At 37.5% G+C, this 26,776-nt stretch overlaps 1 protein-coding gene across 1 annotated transcript in view; it reads right to left on the reverse strand.

Annotated features, from left to right (window-relative positions):
* SPOCK3 (SPARC (osteonectin), cwcv and kazal like domains proteoglycan 3) overlaps positions 1-21,208 on the reverse strand; it is a 221,082-nt gene extending 199,874 nt beyond the window's left edge. Inside the window, exons 1-2 of the mRNA XM_069786532.1 lie at positions 21,096-21,208; positions 20,762-20,938 (exon numbers count right to left, since the gene is read on the reverse strand). Of these exons, the coding sequence (XP_069642633.1) occupies positions 20,762-20,938 (177 nt within the window). The 5' untranslated portion in view covers positions 21,096-21,208. The remainder of the gene's footprint in view (positions 1-20,761; positions 20,939-21,095) is intronic.
* Between the last annotated feature and the right edge of the window lie 5,568 nt (positions 21,209-26,776).

The following is a 26,776-nucleotide window of genomic DNA, read 5'->3' on the forward strand; positions in this document are numbered from 1 at the left end:
AATTTAATTCTTCTCTTTGCTCTTACTCTTTTAGTTAAGAGCTGAGGTTAACCATGGCTGAAAAAATGCCCAAAGAATTTCCCCCATAGATTAAAGAATCTCTCCTTCTGTCATACCTACTGCAGTTGCTACAACAAAAGGAATCAAAGAAAACATGTACTCTGAAAATCAAAAAATAGTCACTTCTAAACCTTGGTGTCCTGAATTGAGTCTCAGCTAAAATATCAAAAATGCTATAGCAGTATAGTTGATTTATGAATAATATTTGTAAGCAGAGCCACTGATTTCCATGGGTACTCATAAGCATTTGGACAGCTCTGAAGTATTATTGAAAGAGAAAGTAAAACTTCTGGAATGTGTCAGATATGTTTTGGGTTTTTTTTAAATAGTATTTTGTCTTCCTCGTTTGAATTAAACTTTAGTTACCAAGTCAGGAAATTAGGCACACCAACAACTGAAATATTTTTTCAAGTTTCAGGTTTAACAATTCATAAGCTAAATATATTTGGAACCTTTTTGATAACAGCAGTGATTTTCAACTGCATCCAAATCACCACACATCAACAATCTACTTTAACAACATTGCCACTGAACTTTTTTTTTGTTTCAGAAAGCAACAGTAATACATAACCACTAGCCACAATATGTAAATTTTTTCAGTGGTTGTTGTTTAAAAATAAGCTCAATGAACTAACTGCTGTGTACAAGCAAGACAACTAACTTGTTCTGCAATAACTTTTCAACTGGAGGTAGTAAAAATAAGTTTCATACTAAGCTACTGCATACAAAAGCACTTAAGTACTTTGTCATATAACCATACATTTTATTCAAAGCACCACATAGATATATCCAAATCATCTCTGCACACCAAATTCAAATACCAAAATCAATAAAAGTATGAGCATATATTGCTTTTTGTAGGCTTTGCTCAGAAACAGGATAAATTTGCTTGCTTAATGCCCTGCATTACTGGAGCTATACTATTCCTAAATTATTATTACTTCCATATCCTCACTCGTTACACATATCTCTTGAGACCATTTTGCCATGTAGATGCACCTTCAGTGTCTCCACAGAAAGGTATCAGAAGGAATAGCTAAAGCATTGTTGTTTGCTCTCCATCCCTACTTATTCTACACTAATGTTCACATACATGTATTGGTAGTTGATAGCAATTTTGTAATCAGGACTCAGTTCAGCAGATTATTTGTGACTTCAGCAAAATATTACCTGAATCAGTAGCTTACATCACTCTTCCAAGATAAAACTCAAAGACATATTTCCATCACCAACAGAAAAAGCACTCAGTAGAAATGAATACTCACAGGAGTGACTGATGCCCTGGTGACAAATACTTTTTTGAGCAAATGACAGAGAACTGTAGTAAGATCTTCCATTTTAATTTGGGGAGAAAAGTAATTCCAAGGGTCTCTCTATGCTCACTAAAATTGAGATGGCAAGGATGACATACTGTCCGTTTATCACAAACTGATTTAAGTCTTCCTAACCTTCCCAACTTAAATGAAAAACTTCTATATGAGACCAAAGGTTTAAATGTACACATGACAAATATAACAAGTGTGTATTTTTGCAAGAGTCCTTTTAAAGTAAAATTATGACAACTTATAATGGAAGTTTTACCTGCAAAAGACAAAAAAAAAGCTTTTATTTTTCCTACAAACATAATCTATGCCACACCATATATGGCAAGGCATCCGATAAAAAGAACCTAGAACATCCTTTCCTCAAGCTTAGCTCTGTAATTAGAATTAAAGTAGTAGTAAAATGAACATCTGGTCTCACCTGTTTTTCTTGCAGTCTAAAAAAATAGAAGAATATTAATGTCTCAATCCTATAGTTAAAGGAGTTCTATGCTGAAAAAAAATCCACCATGTGCACATATATGCATACACAAAAAAAAACCCTGCTCCTGCTGCAAACAGCCACATATTTGCACTGCTGTTTTGCTCCTAAATAAATATAAAACACATAATACTGACTTTAAAAATCCAGTTATGAAGAAATTACCATACTGTTGCTATAATTTTTGACATCAGTGAGAATATCTTCTAGTGCTTATGTTGTATATTTATCAACATTTTATTTTGCTGTTTCCCCTAGAGAACCTCTCAGCTTCCTTTGTTCCATTAGTTATCTAATAAAGCAACAGGAAAGCAATCACAAGACAAGACGATATGAAAAACATGGTAGTAGAGCAATAAAAACAAACGTGAAAGTATATGAAAATGTAAAGCATGTGAAACTACTCCTTAAAAACTGAAAGCAAACATTAAGTGTACTTTGTCCCTTCAATTAGACTACGTACACTAAAAATAAAGAATTACTCACAAAAAAAAAATCCATTAATACTAACTAAATAACCAGAAAATTTAATTATATGCAGCAGGTTGTTTCTTTTTTGGTTGTTTTGTTTTTTGGTTTGGTTGTTGTTGTTTTTTTAAATACAAATGTAAGAACTACATATACCTCTACGTACAGTCAATCACCAAATCCATCAAAAAATATAAAGCTTATTGTGAAACCACATTGCAGTATCATGTTGTATGCTTTCACACTAAATCAGTGACACAGGAGCAGCGAAGGAAGAATACATACCGACAGAAACAACCAAGAAATGCATAGACTACAAATAAATTTTAGCATTGCTAAACAACTGTAAGAATTGGCTGTGCATAATACCACTGCATTGTAAATAGCAATATATCACAATCCTAGTTTTCATTCAAGGGTTTTCATAACGTATTTTACAGTATTTTTTCAGTAGTCTGATAGCATACATCATTTTCATTCCTAGGTCAGAGTTCTACCTTGAATTCACCACAACCCATGAGAACCTTTCACATATAAAAAGTACATCCGGTGAATTTTTTTTCCAGATGGTGTTGTGTAACACTTAATACTACAAGTCTTTGAGCATACAACTTTCCATACCAAGTTTCTCAAACACATGTCACTTCACTTCCTACAAAAAAGGCCTTAATAAAGACAAATTGACTGTTTATGGTTTCAAACATTTCAGTGCAAATCATCAGGTCTCATGAAAATAATTAATTTCACACAAAAAAGTCCCAACTGCTTTTTTTCTTTTTTTTTTTTTTTTATAATTATAAAAAAAACTATACAGAAATCCCACTGGATAAGGTTGGCTTCCATCTAAAAGCCAACTGCTTTATACATGTGTTCAATTTAAAGATAACTTTTATTCTTCTGCTGAATTCATCAATAGCCCTACAGAACCTGAAATTATTTTTTACCAACACAAAACTCCCAGGGAAGTAAAAAAAAAAACAAACAAAAAAAAAAAACCAAAAACAAAAAAACCCCCGACAAACATACAAATCTAGTTCAGAACAGTGTCTTCAGAGTAGCAGCTCTAGCTGTAATGAAAGCACAAAAACTACGGGATGTGGTTGCTAAAGGAAACCTGGCCCATAGTTCATGATATGCATATTACACTTCATATAATAAGCACTCCCCTAGGATTTGGGCTCATACCCTTGATTTCTGCTGTGCTTGATTAGTTACTGTTTATTCTTCAGTAAGTTACTGTGAAAGATCTACAACAAAAAACACATTCACAGAAGAACAAGTAGGTTTACAAATAAGGCAAGTTTCTAAAATCCATGTCCTGCAAGCCAGGGTGCAAAACAAACTGTCGATTTCTGTATTACAGAAAAGTTTAACTTTAGAAGAGACGAGTCATAGGCAGGGGTGGGTGGGATCTATCCAGACATAAAGGAAGTATCATAGAATTTTCAGGCAAAGAAAAGTACATTAAAAAGATGCGATTCATAGCTGAAGTTGCAGAAACTGAGTGACATCTTAAATTCGAACACTATCTTCCTTTCAGCTTTACTGCTAAACATAAAAATGTTAAAGCTGTCCCAAATAAGATAAACTCTGTAAACTATTGAAAAGACTTTTGGTTTCTTGATGTAAATTCCTCTTGAATAATGTTTAAAATACTGAAAAGAATAGTGCATACTCAGGATAGTTGTATCTGCAAATAACTATCTAGAAATTAAACTACAGGTTTCTACACACCTGATTTGATTTTAACTGGCACTAGAATTATTTGCTTCTGCACAGCAGATCCCTCCACAATTTCTATGGTTTGGATACTTATATTGTATAGTAATGAAGAACTTATTTTTAATTAAGTTTGCAAGTTTCATTGGTCCACAAAAGCAGCAGTACTAACATTTTCTAAAAAAAGCAGCAAAAAAATTCGGTCACTACATTTCGAGTAGCTTGACAGTTTATTGCATTTCCTTTTTTGTGTCTAAAATGTGAACTAGATTGTCAAAGAAACTAGTGCTACAATTAATCTTTCCAAAGTAGTAGAGTTTTACTTTCTGAAGTGTCAAAGTAATCTTCTATCGAGATTGTTTTACACAGCAAAAAATACTACACACGCACACACACCAAGCTGTGCAGAAAAACGTAACTCACTGCAGAATCAGGATAAAAACTTAATTCTGAATATTGGTGTCAGTTCGATTAAATTTAACATCTGATTTCCCATGCAACTAACGTTTATGGATAAAAATTGTTGGTTTTCAACAGAGAAACATCTGTTAAAAGTCAAAAGAAAAAAGGCAAGCATTTCTTTTAAATGTTAGTGAAAAGAAGCTGATCTCAGAAAAGTGGATTCAACAATCATGTAGATCACATCGTAATAGTAGCATAATTGTCAGGTAGAGGAATAAATCCATCTTTTCTCCTACCAAAATATAATGGCGCAGCTTGTTTGACCACCTCAGAATTAATGCCTGCAACTTTTATTTTCTTTCTGCTCTAAAAGTAACAGAGACTGAGATTTGTGTTTTGCTACTTAAGAAATTTATCGAACACAAAATATGAATAATCCAACCAAATTCCTCAATTTTTGAATATTTAAAGGAATGTAAGGCATAGAGTATTTCACTTTCTACATTATTTCTTTCTGAACAAAATTTATTAAGTCATTACATGTTCCAGAGAGGTCTACTAATCATTAGTCAAACCAAGGGGTACATTTTTAATCTATGTTTAAAAAATGTGATTTTAGTCAACATAGGAAAAATAAAGTTTCAAAACTTTACATACCTTACTTTAAATGGTGGTGGCACCAAAAATCGGTTTTGGTAGTTAGTAAAACACATAATAAAACTACCTTCTGCTGTAAGGAGAAAATAGCTTCTAAACTCAGGGAAAAGCAACAACAAATTAAAATTAACAACAGGAAAATTAAAAGTTTCATCCCTGGTAGCCGATGCAATATTATCTTCATTCCTGCTTCCAATTTCAGGTTTTGCAATAGACATCTTACGGAAAGTGTTTAGCAAAGGAACAAAGCCCCTAATAACATTGTATATCCTATTGAAGAAAGACATGCAACAACAATTCACAGAAGTTCTCATACAACTTTTCCACTTGAAGAAAGTACCCATAACACTTTTTCATTAAATCTCATCTACTTTAAACCAAGTTTGTTTTATTAAAAAGCTTTATGGGAAAAATATTTAATGAGAAATAAATTTCAAGCCCACCAGTAATAGCATTATCTACACCAAAAGCAAGCAAACTCAACAATTATATCTATTAAAAAAAAAAACAAACAACAAACTATTGGAATGAAAAACAGAAAAAGAAACTGGCCAGACAGGAATGATCTTAACACAAACTAAGAGTCTCACTTAATTGAAACATAGCAAGTGATTTCAAAGGAAGCCTACTCATAAGGCTTACATAAACCGTAGGCCTAAACTCTTTGCTGCATAAACCACAGAGCACTCAGAACATGAGAAATTCAAATTCATTGTGCAGAAATATCTACAATCCCAGTAGTGAGTATCTAAGCATGACTACACTGTCAGTTTGGTTCAACTTAGAAACCCAGTGTCAGAACCCCTCAAAGACTGATATCAATCATACTGACCAATGGCACAGGACTAAAAATGTATCTTTATGTTTAAATGCTATATTAACAGATCAGTCTACTAGACCATCTCATCATTCATTGTTAAGGATGCAATAAACTTGTGTGTTCAAACATTAATGATCATTGTGAAAACTAAGACTTGGCACTCAGTCTTGTTTTCATCACATTACTAAGAGATTTTAAGGAAATAAGTTATTTTTCTAGTGTAGTAAAAGAGAGACCCCTAGAAATAAACTAGGAAACTGATAAAAATAAAAGAAAGAGATAAATTCCACTTCTCCAAACAAGCACATATAGTAGATTGTCTAGCTAGGGTAACTAGACACCAATGAGATAAGAACTCTGGGTACCCAGATGCCTTTGGATAAACATATTCTCAGAAATTGTGCTGTTCCATTTTCACAAGAAATCATGAAATAATACTCTGTTCTTTTCATGTGATCATAAAACTGATTTTTTTTCTTTAAGAACCCTCTAAATTATTCTTAAGCTTTCTCCCTAAAGTACTGATTTAATTGCTATAAGAAATGAGAGAAGAAACAACATAAATTGAATATGGACATTAAACTAGGAGAGAAACAGTAAACCAAAGGACAAAATGGAATAATTCTTTCATATTTGTGTCACCTGTTTTTAACTTTAAAGCAAAGATTATTGGGGTGGGCTAATACTATTTTATATTTAACAAATAAAATGCTTATTCTGTTGTTCTGTAAGACTTCACACATTTTCTCAAGCTTTTCTTAGAAAGCTAATACATAGTGTTGGAAGACGATTTCAGGATTCTCCCCTGCCCTAGAAATCTACTTGGCAGCAGAGATACCAGCCAGTCATTACAACTACCTGTTCCTAACAGCTCAAGCCAAAAATCACTCAAAGCAGCAACGCACAGCTAAATTACAGTATCAGGTCCTTAACTGATTTTATGCCATTGGAGTGAAGCCCTTAACCTCCTCTTAATCACATATAACTGGATCATTTCTTAAACCCTTTTCCCAGTGAACAACGTACACTGTCTTCAGGATTTTTTCCCTGCCAAATTGCCCTGGTTTGTAATAGAAACCAGATACATCTTAACTCCTAAATGAAAAACACAAAAATATAACAGTAACTGTATTTTGAAAAGCAGAAAGCGTTCTCTAAGAGTCACAGTCAAATTCCACAGAATACACACACAAATGAAACAGATTTTTGTTACAGATATTTAACTTGAGCAAGCACACCATTCAATCAAATCCTTCCTTAAGAAATTTAAACTTGCAGGAGGCAAGAAAGAAGACTGAAAGATTCATACGGTCTACTGTCAGAAAGGGCAAAAATATTACAACTCTGAACTCTCACTTGAAGTTTAAATCTCAAACAGAATGATAAAAAATTCTTCCAAATTCATGGTGTGATGATAAGACCTGGAATTCTGATCTGAATCGATACTCAAGTTTTGTCACATTAGATATGAAGTTCTATTTCTTACACAATGCAGCTATACTGAGCAGCTTTCTACTAATCTATGCTCAAAGAAAGGAGTTACATGTTTACTAACAGTATTCTCCGAACTGTTCAATGGTTGGTGGTGCTGACCTTCAGTTTCAAGAGTTTAGTCTCATGCATTTAACTGATTAAAACAGAAGAGATCTTGAATATCTAGATCAAGGCTGAAAGAGAAAGGGTTTCTTTCTTCACCCCTGTTTTTCCAGTTCCTTCATACCAGATATATAAAAATAGTATCAACTATTTGTTGTAAAGAAGCCATAAAATCACTGATTCTTGTCTGGAGCCTCTGAGCAAGGACACTGCCATTGAAATGTTTATGGGAACAACCAGGGACTTGAACCTGGTGTAAAGAGTGGATAGACAGGGACATTTATCAGCATGACCAGTATCGAAGAAATCTCCATACAAAGAACGTACATGCTGCAAATCCCTATAGTTGATATAATGGCAATACATTTTGACTTTCATTTCACTGTCCCCTCATTTCTACTTTTCTGGTGAACCTCATAAAAGGAAAGTGATGTAAAATGTTTTGGTTTTAGAGAAAATATTTAAACATATAAAACACACAATCTCTGTTGCCTAGGCAAAGGAAGGAAGTAACTAATAGTTTAATAGATTTCTGAATAAAGATGAGGAAAAATACAAACATTGTAAACATCAAGTGATCCAGCAACCTTGTAAGAAAATAAAGCTGAGGCAGGTGTAACAAAATTTCAGAACTCTTAAGACAAGACAAGTGAAGTAAGCAGGATATAATAAGTAAGCAGCATATAATAAGAACAGAGAATAAACTGCAGACTTCAAAAAAGTTAGCTTGAATTGTACTATGGTATATCTTACTTAAACCAGGTTTTGATTTGCTCTAGATCCCTGGTTTCTTGGTACATTGCAGTTTGCTCATGTGACATTTCTGACACAAAAAGAAACAACATATACTTGTCAAATCAAGATAAAGCACTGCCTACAGATTTGTGCCTTACTTTGGACATCTAAGAATTACTATACTAGATGATCAATCTACTCCAGCATCAGATCCCAGGGTGGGGGGGATGGGTACGGAGAGGAAAAAAAAGAAGTTTCAGATAAAAGATCATAGGTAAATCAATCCCAGTGCTTAGCTTTGCCATAAGCTCTTATAATTTCCCACCGAATTATGCCATGCAGTAGATGCTTTAATACTTCTCACAAAATAGGTTGTTCAGCTTTAGTTTTCAATAGTATTATTATCTATATAAATGGCCTTTTTGATATAGGATGAAAGTCTTCCCTCAGTAATATTGTCTTGCTATGCACTGCACAGCTTTTTTATGCTTGTCTGATTTTCTTTTTTACTACTTAGTAATTGCCACCCTCCCATTTAACTGAATCTCTGCACTGTTTTGCACAGTACTACATGGGATTCAGCTAGGGGTGAAAGCAGAGAGCATCATACAATATGCAATTCATCGTAGAAGCCTGGCACGTAAGGCAGTACAGAGGCACCTACCTAAAACTCCATGAAGCAATGCAGCAAATGAATCAGACACAGACTATAAATACAGAAACAGAAACCCTCTCAGATTAATTAGCCAGAATGAAATATTGTGATTCAGGTCAGTGAAACTGAAAGATGGTTTTCTACTCTCACCTCACTAATGGGGGTGGGGCAGGGAGAAGCAGAATAAAAAACAAGTAACAACTTAATCAGGAAAATAATTCATTTAAAAAGTGAAACAAAATCCCCAATCAAATCCAGTACCTTAAGGAAATAAAGAAACAATGTTTTCGTTGTGCTCCAATAAGTAGCAATGAATTAAGAATTCCCTTATACATAATAAAGCAAAAAGTAAAAGAAAAAAAAAAACACCACACAATATTCTTGATATGTATTCTACTATAGATCACTACGTAGAATTTTCTAATGAAAAGAAGTTATCATTGCATGGATGACTTAGTTTGTTCTCCAGTTCAAGTTTGCTTTCTTTCTGTTTTTCAAAGATGCAAAACGTATTCAGTCTGTTTTGCAGACTTAACGTTCAAATAATGATTTTAAATAAGTAGACTGGCATAATTAAATATTTACACCACCTCTCATAAACATCAGTGAACATATTCTCATAGTGACCTCAATTAGACAAGGAAAGACTCCACACAAACTGGACTGAGATCCAGTCTAATACAACATTATCCCAGTGAAATCCACAATGAAGGTTTGATAAAGGTGGGAGAGAAAAAAAAAAAAAACAGAAAAACAACAACAACAAAAAAAAAAACCTTCAGCAGAAGCCCTTCACTTCCTGCAGAACTCCTTAAAAATACACTATTTTAAAGAACTCCTATAACAATTCAGGCATTACAGGGTTAGTTGACTACACATCACTGAGTTTTTTCAAATTTTATGATAGTAACTAATTCAGCATTATGAAGATTTTTCTTTTCTTTTTTCCTTCAATCAGGCATGTCTTTTGATAAATGTCAAGCATAAAATAGTAAATCACAATGTCTTTTGTTTCATCCCTATGCTTGATTACTCTTTGCAGGTTTTTTGGTCTAACAAGCAAGCTGTTTGGCTAAAGGTACCTAAGATAAGTGACTGAAAAATTCAGTTGTCAAATCTGAAAATACATCTGCTTGATTTTCAAGCTTAATTTTATCACAGTGTAAGTAAATGATGAACATTGATATATCTTAAATCAGTTGTATAACTAGTGTGTATAATTTTACAGCTATGGAAATTTTAGCTTCAACTAGTACATTTATTCAGTAAAAAAGTTTCTTTCTGATAAAATCAAGCAAGGGTAGGATCTGCGTATGTGGGAATTAAGCATGTGCAAATTACTAACCATTAGAATAAGGATTAAAAAGCAGAAATATCTGTGGAAAAACAGCATTATACAGGTATTATTAATAAGCTGTACTCTTTATTATTATTAATGTTTGACGGTAACTTGCAACATTTTAAGAACAGTTTCCTAACATTCATGCTATTGAATAGTTCAACTACATTCAAACTGGGCCACAAAGTCACCATCCAACTCTTTGTTAAAAAAATTATAAAGATTCCCTTACTTTTGAACTAAAGGAATATCAGTTTGACAAGAAAGATTTTAAAACATAAACTATGTAAGATACTATCATATTTTACAACCAGATAAGCACTATCAGATTCTAACTTCAGTTTTGCTTCACAGAATAATTTCACAAATTTTATTGTAATATTTTTGATACTTTCTCCTACCTTTCGTGTAGAGTTCAACACAAACATCTTCTTGAAAATGTCTAGACATTTGTAGCCATATTTGTCTTGTTCTTACGTGATACTTAAAGGCATGTAAAAAATTAGGTATTTCTTCCAGCCAATGAACTGAAACTATTGTAGACAACTGCCTCACACATTTGACATATGAATTCAGAATTATTATTTTATTCTTCACAGCACAAACATGGTTAAATCCATTTCACTTTCGGTACACACCCAAAAATTATCCACAATCAATGGGAGATCAAAATCTGATGGTAAGATAAGATCTGCAGACATGATGAGGTTGGACCTATGAAATAATTCTAATATTCTGTGAGGTATTTGGCTCCCCAGCATGAGGGATGGACAGAGTAAAAACTCTTTAAACTGTTATTGATCTGAAATACCACTTAGCCTGCGCATGTGTGTGGGCATGCACTCACACATGTACATGGCATGCATTCATATTTATTATAAAAAACATAAGAGCTCAACTTTTCAATGTGTTGTACATCAAATACTCCATAATATTAGTACTTTAAAAGCTGGGGAAAAAAAATGTTACTTATGTCTTCAACTTACAGAAGCTATGCTATAATCCAAACTTAGAAAACTTGGGAGGAAAAAAAGTGTTTCATATGCCCTAAGAAACTGAAGGAAAGAAAAAAAACAAGGAATTGTAAACATTCAGCGTATGTAAAAAGTAAGCAAAGACAGAAAGGTATGGTACCTTTTGTCCCAATGAGGCACAGAGGTCCTTCACGATTAAGGCTACGTAGAATCCAGTTTATAAATACACATTCGGTCCTACTGAAATGTTTTGAGGTTTTATACGTCTATATTGGTTTAATCTGCAGTACAAAACTACATTGTTAAGTCTACTTCTGCAAATCCCTCCTTCTCCATCTTTAAGAGACCACACCTGCAAATTTCAGAGCAAAATCCCATGATTCATCATCATGTTACACTTAACTTTGTTAAGGTGTTACGTACAGTAACTCCAATGAAGTTTTGGCCATACATCCCTGCATTCTTTGAGAGGATATTTTCTTTTGAGGAGCCCATGAATATCACATCACAGGTGGAACCAACTGCCTGTTTTCCCAACGTAACCAAGTCTTTTTCTTACTACTATAAAGAAATTCTGTCCATTCACACCCCAAGTATCAAAGTTCACCAAAACAGGACCTTGTAACTGCCCACCAAGAATTCCTGAGTAAAGTTAGATACATCAACTTTAAAATAAAATGAGCACATGGATGAAAAATTAAACAGCTTAACAGTTTGGGAAGGAAATCTTAGATTTATTAAAAAAAATAAATATGCACTTAGTGTGGCTTAATCCAGTTTACGTACAAAATATTGCACACTATTTACAGTACACTGAGCGATCCGATAGGCCTTTGCTCACTTTGGAACATATGAGCCTACCGAGCTCTTCCTGTTCATCCTTTTCATGCCTGGGTGTTGGAAACAAGACTGCCTGCCTAATCCTTAGTATGTTTAAACACTTACACTTCAGATTAAGACAACAAGTATGTATCTCGGTGAGTATCTTAATGGAAATTCAGAAGCCATTTCTCCATCTTCCTTAGGATTCAAATTGGCTTGTATTCCAACATCATTTGTGATTTTTTGCGTATAAGTAGTTGGCCACAATTACTGACAATACACACAAGAAAATGCTATGAAGGTGGCAGAACAGAATTCCTTTTAAACAGGAAATTAATATAAGAAGGATTAATCAAGCACCAGTCCTAGTCATTGTCATATTTGGGCCAAAGAAGGAAACACTCCTGATCAGATTAGTGTGAACTTAAATGGTATTCTTCCTTATTCTGCTGCAAAACAGCATTAAGTTTGCTACCTAGATCATAAGGGAATATTGCAGCTAATTAATTCCCTCACATTGCAGACCTTAGAGAGCAAATCTTTATCTTAATCCGTGCCAGCAGCATACAGTACAGCCTCCTGAAACCTGAAATACCTTTGCCCAACTAGAATTTTTGGGTTTAATACAATCTGTCAGGATAAAAGTTAATGAGCCACTACAAACAGGCAAGCATATTATCAAATCCAATGGTCTATTTTGGACCTAAACTTTATGAATACAAACAGTTCTCAGAGTTTCACATGGCCTTCCTAAATCTGACCAAACTGGTTAACTTGTACTTCTGCAAAAGTCTCAATTGATTCCTGGTATTGCTGCTTTACATACCAGCCAATTGATTCTGCTTATAAGAATCATTGTTTGGGTTTTCTGCTAAAGTGATGTTTCAGTCACCAACACAGCTACCACCAAATCCTTAAAGATACATGCATCATTAAATATATATCCCACAGTCTTCATATCAATAACTTCCCTCTATTTTAATAAGCAGCTGTTAAAACACAGGTCATTTTCCATACTTGGAAGCATATACCAAGGAGTAAATTCTGTACTTCTCATTGCTATGCTACACAGATTTAACAACTGGAATGAATTTCATCATCAATGCAAGCTCAAAAATGTCAAAGGAGTTTGTTTTCAGCTGTATGCAGGCCCCAGTGTAAGTGCACTACATACATAAAATTATTTGATGACTTACAGGCTTTTTTAGAGAGATGCTGAACAAGCTGCAAACTGACAGTCTCCTTTGAGCCAATGATTATACATCACTTGAGAAAATAAAAAACTAGTTCATAAGAATATTCTGCAGAAAAATGTCAAGCACTGGATAGTCTTTAGTAACTGCATATTAAGATATTACTCTCTGGAAATGGCAAAATACCAAAAAAATTTGGATTATTTACATCTTTTAAACTCATTCTCTTATTGTGTTCTCTTAAAGCAGTCACTTGTGAAGATAATAACTGAGCAGTGAAATCACATCCTCACTGTAAAGTGAAAGCTTTGTCATGGGTTAGAATTTCGTATCATCTCTCCTTGTGTCCTGTCCAAGGTTACTACCTTATGCTGCACCACCTTTCTTAGGTAAATCATTAATTCCTACAGTAATTTTCACTACTGTAATCTAACAGGGTGAAATGAGGTGAGATGGGAAAGCAAAAGTGAATAATCATTTTAAAAAAAAAAAGTCTAACAAATCACTAAAGATCATTCACATTAGGTAAGAATGCCCAGTGAAGCTCTGAACACTGATATTACTAACCAAAAACTTCTCTCTTTCAGAAATTAAACTTCAAGAAATACAAAAATTACAAGAACTTTTAATACGATATAGTATGTCATTGCCTCCATATTATTTGTTTCTACGGCAAGCAAGGCAGATTTTTAGCATTGAGCATAGTCAAAGTGAGACTTAACACCAGATGCAGAAAAAGAAGATGTTCACCTGTGGTTACTAGTACATTCAAATATGCCAGATTAGAGACAAACACACAATAGGAAAAACACTACTGTAAAATCAATGTCACAACTTTTAAAAAGGTCTACATTAGAAAAATATCCACAAAGCAAAACTGACGCTATTTTACTAACAAGTACTTTTCATCTACTGATAGGAAAAAGACAGAAATCTCTTGGTTAGAATAAAAGTTTCATTATGCTTGAAAACTTAGGAGTCGCTCTAAAGCTAGGTAACAAAAAAATAAACTGTTCAAAGACTTCCTTATTTCATTCAGCATATCTTGGGAGGGGGCAGAGGGGACACTACACACGACCTGGGACAACACAGACACGACATACTATTTACACTTAAGTGCCTATTTAAAGGAAAGAGTTACACTTGAAAACTGGCCAAGACTTGCAAACATATTAAGCCAAGCTATTATTTCTCCTTTCTGCAGCTAGTTACTTCAAATGCTTCAAAGACTATGAAGTAATAGAGATAGAGGAGACAGAAAAAAAGAATTGATGGTGTTAGGCTAAAAACATAGATATTCCAACTCCTCTCATATTCCATTGTTTTCTACATTCAGCTTCCCCTTATAATATACCTCTTGCTCCAGACACCTTTCCTTTCTGATTATAAAACCAAGACAGCCTATGCAGTTTCTGTTACTGTTACTATCTATTAGCGTATTACAAAGCTATTTATACCATACTATAACAAGCACAGATGGCTAGAGTCAATTCCAATAAGACTTAATGGTAAGACAAGAGAAGACTAGGTATTCATATCCACTAAACAACCTACAGCAAATAAAATAAAGATTATTCTTCAGAGAAAGGAGATAAAGGTAAGACGAAACAATGTTATCAGCTTTACTTTAGATTATGAGGGCAATCTAAGGAAAAGCACATTAGAGTTTACTTAACTCCTAAACGTTAGCTATATAAAGAGCTTCCAAGCTAATGCCTTCCAAGAGACAGTTAAGAGTTCAACATTAACAATAGTTTGAGATTAGTAGACTCTGCCTTTGCAGACAAAAAAAATACTCGTCACTAGAAATAAGCAGCAAACAGACCAGAGGAAAAGTAATCACATAAAAGAAAAAAAGGAATCCATACTTGGGAATGAACTAAAAGCACATAGAAAAATCAGAAGCCTTTTTCTACAATACAGAAGAAATGAAAAATTTAGGATTTCCATTACTCCTTCCCATTATAATTTGCCATGTTCAGTTTAGAAGTGCTGAACAATTAAATAGCTTCTTAAATTTCCTTAATTAACTAAAATTAATGCAAATTCCCAACATTTTCCTGTATCTCACAGTTTAAAAAACAGTGGTCAAGTCTTACTTTATTAGTTTCATTTCAAAGGCAGTAATTAGAGATGTAGGTATGAAATACTCATTCTTTCTGTCAGATCTCCTACATTTCAAAATTCTTCCTCCTTCACCATATTAATAAAACTAAGATCATACAAAATAAGTCATGAAAAAAAGAGACCGATACCACTTTAGAATAGCCAATAATAAATTTCAAGTAACAAACTGGCATGCAGAAAACAGATCCAATACCCTAACTGAGAAAGTAACTTTAACTTATTAGCAAGTTCTTACTTTAACTTAGGCCTAGGACAACATAATGAAGAAGTTCATCTTTCCTGTTCTGCAATTCCAATTTTTCCTGACATCATAATCATAACTTTCTATCAAAACATATGTATGTAGTAAAAGAGCTGCCCTACCCACTAATAAGGAAAGACGTATGTTTTATTTACCCTGAACCATAAAAAATACAGGACAAATAAGCCTACTGGACCTATTTTCACAGCTAATGAGTTAAAACTAGTGAGTAAAGACTGAGGGGTGCTGCACTATCCAATCCCAAATACTGACTTCCTCTAAAGTACATTCACCATCCTCCGTAAACTAGGAGGGATTCTAGTCCAGTGCAAGAAACTTGTTGAACAGAAGTCCTTCTCCTCTTCAAATAAGGTTATCAGTACTCCACTCTGGAAACATGAAAACCTTCCAAATATTTACATGGTGATCACACAATCAAGTGCAAAAAACTTATGATGAATCTGTTTTGAAACAGACTTTGGCTTTCTTAGTTGTACAGAGATGCAGTAGTAAGGATGTACAGTTGGGCAGAGATGTTCTGCTCACAACACTAAAGAAACACCAGGTGTATAGTTGGTGGTGAGCTTAGTTGGGGGTGGGGGTGCACTTGTTTTTGAGAAGCCTTAAACTCCAAACAGACAAAAGAATAATGCATGTTTACAATTATTGAACTGCTATGCACACCTAGTATTTGATTCATCTCCTCTCTCCAAACACAGAGGTTTAGGCTGCACTAATGTTGAAAAAACACATTATTTAAATATCTGCAAAAGACTCATTTGGGAGGCCAACATGAGCTGCCCAAACTTGCCAAGTGTTTTAGAAGGCAATATATTTGATGGTCAATGTGAGAACACTTCATAGTGAAGAAGAGTAATAAGTAGTATTACCAGTGCAAACTTCCCCTTCATAGCTGATAGGTTTTAAGGTCTGTTACTTGAATTTTATTCTACCTTCTTTACCTTTGATAACTGTATTAATATGGTAGGATGATAGTAACACTGTGGTATGATGAAACTGATCACATCAATCAACTGATCATATTATTTCATAACAGTACTATGCCATAGTTCAGTTCAGAGTTTATTTATATACCAAATTATCTTTCACTACAAAGTGCCTGATGCATCTTAAATTTGCAAATAAGGGAATTGCTTAAATTATGATCTCTTTGAAAAGAAGAAGTAAAAATCACTAACAAGCAAGTTAGATCATAAATAACTCTCCTTGAGTGGCAAGTAAAATTTCCCATATAAAATACATTTATTATAGAGTCCTTTTAATGAACACAAATGGACTGTTTGCTGTTTGCAAATATCAATGACTAAAATGAGCTACTCTGAAGAGTGTTGCTTCATGAAATTTTACAGAAGTAAAAATTAAAGTTTCTGAAAGGCTTTCAGATAGCGATCCAACACACAATTATGGTTACATGAAGTTTTGTCCGACTGGCTGTACAGACCACATAAAAAGACAAAGTGATTATAAGTGACAAAGCCATTATGTCTTGTTCTAGGATTAAAAATAATACCATTATTTGGAACCAAGTTATAAAGAGAATAAAGAATTATTCCTATATTTTGTTTTCCTCTACAGATTTACAGCATTGTTAGTAATGAAGGTTTGATACTAAGATTTAGGATGTTATAAGTAGGAGACTGTAAATCTAATGCCATTACCCAATTATATTTTTTAAAGGGAATAATCTTCATTTTAGACAAACTGCAGTTTATACATACATTTTTATCAAACGTGGTGCAACCATCATAGACAAGACCATTAGCACAAAGCACTACAGATGTAACAACCTATGAATGAAGAAGATTCCCCTAACTTAGCATTTACTAAAGAACCTCAGTTCTCAAGCATTAAATAAATAATGGACATATACACATGGGCTAGCACATCCCAGCATCGTGACACCACTGGATGCTGAAGCAGCCTAACCAGGCAGCTTGAAAAACTTTAATAAACACATCAACCCTGAGACTTATTTTAGTGACAGACATAAGAGCTGCAGCTCCTCAGCAACTGGACTGCAGCAGCACTAAGACTGGGTTAAAAACTCTTCCTCCTCAGCTACTGCAGGCAAAAAGTAAACATATCCTTGTATATAACCCAGAATGTTCGACTTGCACATACAAGTTGAGGGAGTTGGTATTTGACATATGAAGAATACACTTCCCCCTGCCCCTTTTTAAGATGGAAAGTCTCCTATTTAAGAAAGAGCCCATTCTCAATTTTTGCACAAGAAATACATGTGAGAAGATAGCCTCTAACAAGCACGTAGCTTCCTACTGTTCCACATTAAGGCACAGTTCTTGCCTAGACCTATTTCATTATTTTCAACATATTGGTCAGAATGATCAAGATCTTTCAAGAAAATTCAAGAAACGGTTACAGTTTTGCCTGTACAAAGTACTGAAAAGATCTTAGCTAATATTATCATGTTAATAATAACCTTTACTACAAATCTGACATTTTAGAGGATGTTAAGAGAGCTAGGTTCAGGTATTTTGCATTTGGTGTGGTTTGGGTTTTTTTTTTTTTAAATAAAACATATCCTGGTTTATTAGGTTTTGTAAGGGTTCCCTTTCTGAATGACTATCTCCTTTCTCACTGTGATCTAAAACTCTTAAGAAACTGAGCCAATGAGCCAGAAGTCAGGGTCATTATCTTCCACATTAATCAGTCCTGTCAGTTAAGTCTTAAGTTAAGCCTTTAAATACTTCTTTTCACACCAGAATTCCATCTCACCCTTACATCTGTAGGGTATTTAAAGCCCACAAAAAATATGCTGCTCTCTGACCAGAGAACTAAATTACAAACACAGGCACTGCATACCATTATTTTGATTTTAACTCTGCAAGACAGTTACCCCTCCATACGTTTAAAATGCAGTTGTGCTGTTCCTTAACAGGAGGCAACACTTGAATCACTGATTAAATTGCTAATCACAGTTTCAAAACCAACAAGTTACAGTCATACAAGTAAATGTACCAATGATATGAAACTGTAGAATGTTAATAAAACTTCTCCACCATGTTATGTTTAAAGATGATAACTGATCAGTGCTTCTTACAAGTTATATTTCTAATGCATTCTTATGCAGGTAGATTAACTCATAATTTTTATTTTTTTTTTTTTTTACAATTACATCTTGTGAATTACTGAAAACCATCTATGCTTTAGAGGGAGAGCCTTGTGAAGTATTAGGACCATCCATAAATATTCCAGACTGAGTACCAATCAATAGGATATAAGCATTCTGCACAAGGAAAAAAAGCATATTCCTCACTGAAGTACCAGCCTTATAAAAGTTTACAGTGTAAAAATAAATAAGCCAGCATGTTTGTAAATTTCCTCAGAATCATCGGTATGCAGTACTTCCTCAAAGCAGTCACTCTTAAAACCCTTGGGGACACCTACTTGTCACAGAATAAATTATCTGGCTAATATCCAATATTACTGTATATGTCAGCAGGCACCCAGGAGACAGGCATTAGAGAGCACTTAGCTTCTTCAGCCTTGCAGGGTAGTCCTTACATAAATGACTTTGCCCAATTATAAAACATAACTGATGTGCTTATTTTGGAGTTTCCTAGCAGCAGCCTTTCATCCTAAAACATTTAGATAGCACTGCATATTTTTTTTCCAAAATCATAGGTCCCAAAGTACAGTACACTGAACAGTTTTTTTTCACACGAACCTAAGTTTTTTCAGATATTCAAAGCAAACAAAAATATCCGAATACTAATTTGAGTGTTCTCAAACACTAAAATTACACTGTTTAATAGAAACTATTGGAGGGATAAGTTCTCCCACAACTCTAACAGTAGCTCTTCTTTCCTAGTTACTTAACATAAATAGCCAAGTTTGCATCCCACATGCAACGTATATATAAAGCGCAAAAATACATGCATCACAAGTACCCTACAGCTCTCAGAAAAAATAAAAGAGACTTCCTGGAGACGTTTACTTCAGTTCGCTATATAGCCATCCACAGTCACCAGCAAGCTGTAGCACGAGAAACCTGTTGACTCTGAAGTTGCAAGCCAAAGCAAAGCTTTAAACCGAATCGAAGAAATCCACTAAGCAACACAGTAAAGCTAAATAGAAAATTATTCAGCATGCTTGGAGTTCAGATTTTTAAAAGCGACATGAAACAACACAGGATATTGGAAGATCAAGGAAAATGGTTTTGATTGAAAGAAACGTGAAGGACTTTTGAAAGTTGATTGGGTTTTACTCAACTTGCAACACACAGAACGAACTAAGCGCACAAGCGAAGCGCTCCGGAGGACGAGAGCCACCTCACAGGAGCAGGTTTCGTAACGGATGAGATTCAGGTCAGACTGGGTCTGGTGTTCAACCACTCCGTGCAAGGCACCCCGGACGCACCGTTCATACAACTTACCGCCTTATTCGGTGGACTTGCCTAACACCATCCGCGCTCCAACACCCCCCACAAAGCCCCCCCCACACCCTCGGCCGTGCGCGCAGCCCCTTCCCCCCCGCCCCCCAGCCCGCCCTCTCGGCACTTCTGACAGCGGCAAGGTGAGGCGGGGCAGTCCCGCCCGGCGCACGCTTCCAGCTGGCGGGGGGCTCTGCCCCAGGCGGCCACTCGCGGGGCGCCGGCGGCGGGGCGAGCCCCCCCGCCCCGGCGGGGAGCGGGGCCCAACGGCCGCAGCCCTGCCCGCAGCCACCGCTTCCCCCGCCGCTCCCGCTGCGGGGCGGGAAACGGGGAGGAGGGAAGGACGAACGCAACTCCCCCTCCACCGCCGCCACCTTCTAACGGCTGGCGACCCGCAGGGCGGGAAGCGGCGCCCGCGGGTCGGCCCGCTGGGCCCCGGAGGTGCGGGCTTGGGCGCCCAGCACGGCCCGGGGCACACCGGGCGGTCCTGGCCGCTCAGCGGCGGCAGCGCGCCGCGAACTGCCCGGCGGGACCTCCCTCCTCCTGCCGAGGCGCCGCCGGGAATTAAAATGAGGATGAAAATTCGGGGAGAAGGGGGGGAAGTTGGGGCTGCGCCCCAGCCCTGGCTGCCCAAGGGACGCCCTCAGCGAAGGCGAGCAGCCCGCCAGCCGCGGGGCTGCCGGGGGAGCGGGCCGGGAGCGGCTGCCGGCTGGCAGGGTGGAAGGGTTGAACTTACGTCTCGGAATTTGTTCCACTGCCCGACCTCCTTGTCGTACTGGGAGATGGTCGTGAGCCATTGTTTATCGTCCAGAAAATTGCCGCTGTCCGGTCTGCCCCCGGCCGCCGCCGCCGCCAGCGCCGGGCTGCACCAGGCTGCCGCACACACGCACACGAAGGCTGCTACCTTGAGCATCTGGGCGAGAGGAGACACGAGGGGGGGGGGGTTACCCACACCCGAGCCGAACCCCAGCCGGGGGCTGCCGGCGGGGGACCGGGACGACCGCCCACCCGAAAGGGGCAAGGGGCGCGGAAGGCAGGGGAGAGGAAGGGGCGGCTGCCCAGCCCGTCACCTTGCTGCAAGCCCCGCAACCGCGCTCCTCGCCGCGGCCGGAAAGGCGGCCCGCTCCCTCCCCGCACGCGCCGCCGTCTGCAGCCGTCCGCCCCGCGCTCCGCGCCCCGCGCTCCGCCCGCCCCTCGCCCCGCCCCGCCCCGCCCCCGCCCCGCTCCGCTCCGCTCCGCTCCCCTCCGCGCGCCACCGCCGGCGGCGGTGAGGCGGCGCCGGGGCTAACGGTCTGCGGGCGCGCGGCGGGAGGGGCTTTCTCCTGCGGAGCCCGCTCTCCTGAGGTGAGCGCCGCGGGGCCGTGCCGGGGCTCGGCTTCGGCCTCGCTGCCGCCGCCGTCGCCGGGAACGGCTGCGGGACCGGTCGCACGGGCCGCCTTCGTCGCGCCCCTCGTGGCCCCGCTGTGCCGCCGGCACCTCCAGGCGGGGGCGGAAGCCGCTGGAAGTTTTCTGCGGCTGTTGTTGGCACCTCGTACCCCAAGTCAAGTCTGCGAAAATCCTTAGGCAGATACAGTCTTTAAAAACTCCCGGTGATTTCAAGACGAAACTTCCTGCACCTTAGGGGAAAGGAGACGCGCAAGCTCTCACATCGCCTCTGAATGCCGGTTCAGGTACCTGCTGGCATTGTAATGCCACCTGTGCTAACCAGTCCCTTTTGTACGAATCACGCGCCCTTCCCTCTCTTGCTTTTTGTCTTTTAAACTGCAGCCGTATGTTAGCACAAAGCCTTCGGCGCCATCCGGTTTCTTTCCCGAATTAGTTAAATTTAATTTAGAAAGGAGCAAGGTGCATAAATAGTTCAACTACCTTTCCATCATAGCTGACTCCATATTTCATGTTGAATTCCATCTGCCGTCCTGTTGACCTAAATCAGCTAATTTTTTAATGTTAGCTTTATTCCCTAGTATTGGCTGCATGTCACAAGGTTTTGGTAGCGAGGGGGACACGGACCGCCGGGTGGCCTCTGTGGGAAGAGGTATGGGGCTGCCCGCCCCGTGTTGGGGACAGCTGGTTCCTGCCAGCTCCACGGCGGAGGCACTGTGGGCCACAGCTGAGCCCATCAGCAAAGCTGGTGGTGCCTCTGTGAAAGCATAGCTAGGAAAGGGCGGCAAATGCTGTGTGGAGGGAGGAGCTGGGAACAAAAAGGGTAAGAAACAAGGGAACAGCAAGGTCAGAGAGAGAGAGGAGGAGATGCTCAATGGCACAGCACTGCAGCCCCTGGAAGACCCATGCCGGAGCAAATGGATACCCAAAGGAACTGTGGTGAGCCCACACCGGACCACGTTTTCCTGAAGGACTGCAGCCCGTGGGGAAGCCATGCCAGAGCAGAGGAAAGGCATGAGAAGAAAGGAGGGGTGAAGAGAAACCATTACATACTGACTGTACCCCTGCTCTGCCCCTTCCCACCCCCCCAGCTCCCCCTGTGCAGGGAGAGGAGTCCAAAATGAAGTTGAGCGTGGGAAGGGGGGGAGAAAAGGTGTTGTTTTAACATGTGTCTTCCTGGTTTCCACTACCCAAATTAGGAATTACATTTTTATTTTCATTGGCAATAAATTAATCTTCTCCAAGTCAAGTCCGTTTTGTCTGCAACAGTAACTGGTAAGCAATATCCCCTGCTATTATCTTAACCCATGAGCTTTCTCATTCCTGTTCTTCCTGTTTTCTCCCCTGTCCTGCTGGTGGGGGCGCTGCAAGCAGCTGGGTGGAAGTTTGGCTGTTAGCCAAGGCTAACCCACCGCAAGGTTGCCAAGTATGTTAAGAGAACACAACACTCCTAGTGTAGTATCTGAAATTATTTTCCGTGGTAAAAATTGAGAGTTACTTTCAAACTTGAAACTAGGGCCAAGTCCATCACGAGGTTCTCAGATCTGATAAGCAGAAAAATGCCACTTAATGCAAAAAGAGAAGTGAATATGAGATTGTGAGTGATCTTAGGAAGTTTTGAGTTTGGTCATAAACTGTAACTACAGACAGATAGTAAAGTATAGTAAAGTATGAATTAAATCCGCTAACCTGCATCTTACACTACATAATACATGCCATTTTGTTGCTAAACCTGTATCACTAAAATCAATGAGAATCTTGTCACCCGTCTGACAGATACAAAGGATGATTGCCAGATTAGGATTTATGTGCCTGACTCTGAAAATGCTACCTATCCAGAATGATATTATATTCGATAATAAATGAATCATAAAATTCAAAGCAAAGGGATAAAGGGACTGCACAGAGGCTAAATAAGAATCAATAAAACAGTCATGTTATTCTCAGGGTGGGTTATAGAGTCAGTCCCTTATACAATCATTCTCTGACAATCCAGTTTGTATTTGTCACTCTTAATGTTAATTTCCTACAAATCACTTTGCCCTTTGGCAAAGAAGAAATTTCCCTATAAAGCTAATGATTTTTTTTTTTTTTTAAAGAATCACTTATTTAAGCTTTTTTAAAAGCATCCCAATCCCCAAATTTGTGGTTTCACTTACATAGAAATCAAGGTAATCTATTTTGGTTTAGTTTCATCCGTGCTTCACATTTTCATCCAAATAATATTATTCAGTACTTCAGTACGGTGCATCTTTCATACTTAGAGAAGAAGAATAAAAGTGTCTGGGATTTGGGTTCAGTAAAAATCCTTAGCTCTGGCACGGTTTGGGTTTTACAAAAGTTTCACTGCAATTTGTCTAAAAAGGAATCTTCCATACCTATGACTGCAGTTTCTACTGATAACACATACTAAATGATCAATTACATGTAATTTTGCCTGAACCAAGCTATCTGAAGCCTGTAATAATTCTAAATGTATTCCTTATAATTTTAAGCACTCTGATCTCCACATAATTGGTTTAAGAGCCTCATTCTGATCAAGGACTTTACACAAGTTGGTAATTCCATTTATTCAAGCACACAAAAAATGATACTTGATTGAAATGGCATTTTGAAGATACAAAACTAAGAAGTTTTCTTTTTTTCCTTAATAATTTCACTGCTTTTCAAAGATTAAATTCACGTATCTTGACAATTATTTTTTCTTTTATTTTAAATGTACATACATTTCTCACAGAAAATATATCTGTATTGTTACATACTGATGTGCCTAACAATAGCATCTTTAAGATGTGACAGGGAATCCAGTACTGCAGTAGTGATGAGAGAATAATACTAATGGTAACAGGTACATAATTTTAAATGGAGAGTTCAGAAACTCTAACAGCTCTTTTCATCATTGTCTCGTTAAGAAACATTGCTATTACTAATAAAAAATCGTCTTTTTTCTCAATTTCAAAATATGATATATTTTCCAAGTTTTCAGTAATAACAATTTTTGAAATATTAATACTTACTAGTTTAAAATCATAACTATTCAGGTTGCTTTACCTCTGACTAGCTGATGAAGCCTACAGGAAGATAGCAAAGAAGATGGTGTAGCTGGTGATACACTTACAGAAAGTTACAAGATTGTCATAAACAATATGGATGTTGCATAAGGAAAAGGATAGAGAGATGAAAAAAGAGGGAGCATGTATGTAAGTACATATTTTGTATACACATCTATATGTTATATGAAAGGGCGTTAGAATTATGTAATAGATACGCTGAGATACATTGGAAGAAAAGTTTGTATGTATAGGTTACTGATGAAACAGAAGGGACGTGCTGAGAAATTACTAGGAAATACAAAGAAATTTGTGCCCTGAACACTGTGTTTGAAAAGAGCTTTACCCACTTCCTGCAAATGAGGAATGGGTTCCTTTAAGGCACTAAAGCATGGAGTTAAGTTTATTCAAATATAACAATACAGCCTTTGCAGTTAAAATAATTTTTTAAAATTATGCTGAAGGGAATCCCAAGGGACCATCTAGCTATCCCAGTGCCCACAAGCAAAACCAGATATACCTTGTCACTCCTGGCAGATGTCAATCTAAATCTATTTTTAGACCACAGGGTCATCATCGGTAGAGTCTCTGTCAGTGGTGGGAACTCCACACTAATCTATATCAGTGACTTTTATTAGTCTAACTTCAGAAGAGGTTTCCAATACCTGAAACAAGTTTTTCTTGTTGCAATTTAAGCTTACAACTTCTTAGGGTGAATATTGTTCACCAAAAACATGTAGAACAAATTACTATCTTCTGCTGTTCAGCAGTCTCTTCTATATTATAAACTATTGTAACCCCATGTGGTAGTTCCTCCCTGTGATATGTTTATTACCATATTTTTACCCAGATCTTTTAATCTTACACCATGGTTTTGAGACCCCTAATCACTTGCTCTATTACCCTGTTGATTCTTTCAAATCAGGCTACCTGTTTTTTCACCGTCAGTGTCTAGAGCACTAGAATACCTTGTTTATGCCTTCCCACTGTTGGAACAGAGCAGAAAGATTACTTCACAAACAGAAATTATTTTGGTTTGATATGATTTGTTGTGTCAAATACATGCTGACCACTATGCATCTTTTTGGTATCTGCCAGACACTTAAAATAGTGTACTGAATTACCCATCCCTGTATTTTCTAGAAGTTGAGAGTAGGACAACAGGAGTTTCATCTCCTGACCCTTTTTCAACCCACTCTTTTGAAGGTCCCTTTTTTAAAGAAACCTTTTAATCTGCTTCTTTACAGTCATGAGGTACCCAACTTGCTGTCTACCATTTCTCAAAAGCAACTGCTAATAATTCCGAGATCCTTTCAAACAATTTTGTAAATACTCAGTGGCAGAGTTCATAAGATTATTAAAACAATCACATTTTTACAAAAATTACAAAATGGAGTTGTTAGAGTTGTTACAAAGTCTAATCTAAGGCCTTTCTTTTTTCTTGTCATTGTGGTGGTAGCTGAGCTAACCACCTACATGCCATTGACATTTGGTACATAGATTTTAAATTATTGTTTCTTCCATTTTTCTGCTTCCTACATTCTTCCTCCACAATGGGGCACTGACCTTTCTTTTACCCTCTTTATACTAATACATACTATGTTCATAATGATTTCTCATTAACCTTGACATCTTTTCTAGCTGCATCTCAGCTTCCCCTTGGCTTTTGGTACTTGTGTCTTGAATTGCTTTGAAATATTCATCTCTCATAATCTTCCTTGACTTTCATATTCTACTTCAGGCTGCTGCAGACTTCAAGATTTAATATATTTGGTCTTCTATGACTTTCCCTGTTCTTCTGCTATTATTGCTATTTAATCCTTAATAATTTTGCTGTGCAGTAAATGCTCCAAGGTGCTAATAGTTCTCATTCTTCATGAATATGATTAGGTTGCTAAACATCTGTGGACCTCTGCTGACACAACTACTGTGAAAAAGCCAGAACCCACAAACAAAGATCCAGAGAGCACAGGAGCTCAGGTGATCACCATTAACCACACATCCATCTGTGCTTACTGACAGCTTATATACCCTTCAGAATAAGGCACTGATGAATGGGCTTGTCCAAGATCAGAGCAGAAGACCACCTCAAGACAGGTCTGAGCAAAGTCCTTACAAGCATAGAACTGAAAGAGAGAACATCTTCTTACTGGAGTGACATCTCATCTAATCTTTCTGCCATTCCATATAGTCCCAACAACCACAACAGATGCAACAGGAGTTCACATAGATAAATCCTGGAACTCAAGCCTTCAAAAATAGGAGAATCTCGTGGGGTTCGAGTTCTTCTTAATCCAAAACTTTTCAACACAGAAGGA

Source organism: Haliaeetus albicilla, chromosome 1 (genome assembly GCF_947461875.1).
Source record: "Haliaeetus albicilla chromosome 1, bHalAlb1.1, whole genome shotgun sequence".
In the NCBI taxonomy this organism is placed as follows: Eukaryota; Metazoa; Chordata; class Aves; order Accipitriformes; family Accipitridae; genus Haliaeetus; species Haliaeetus albicilla.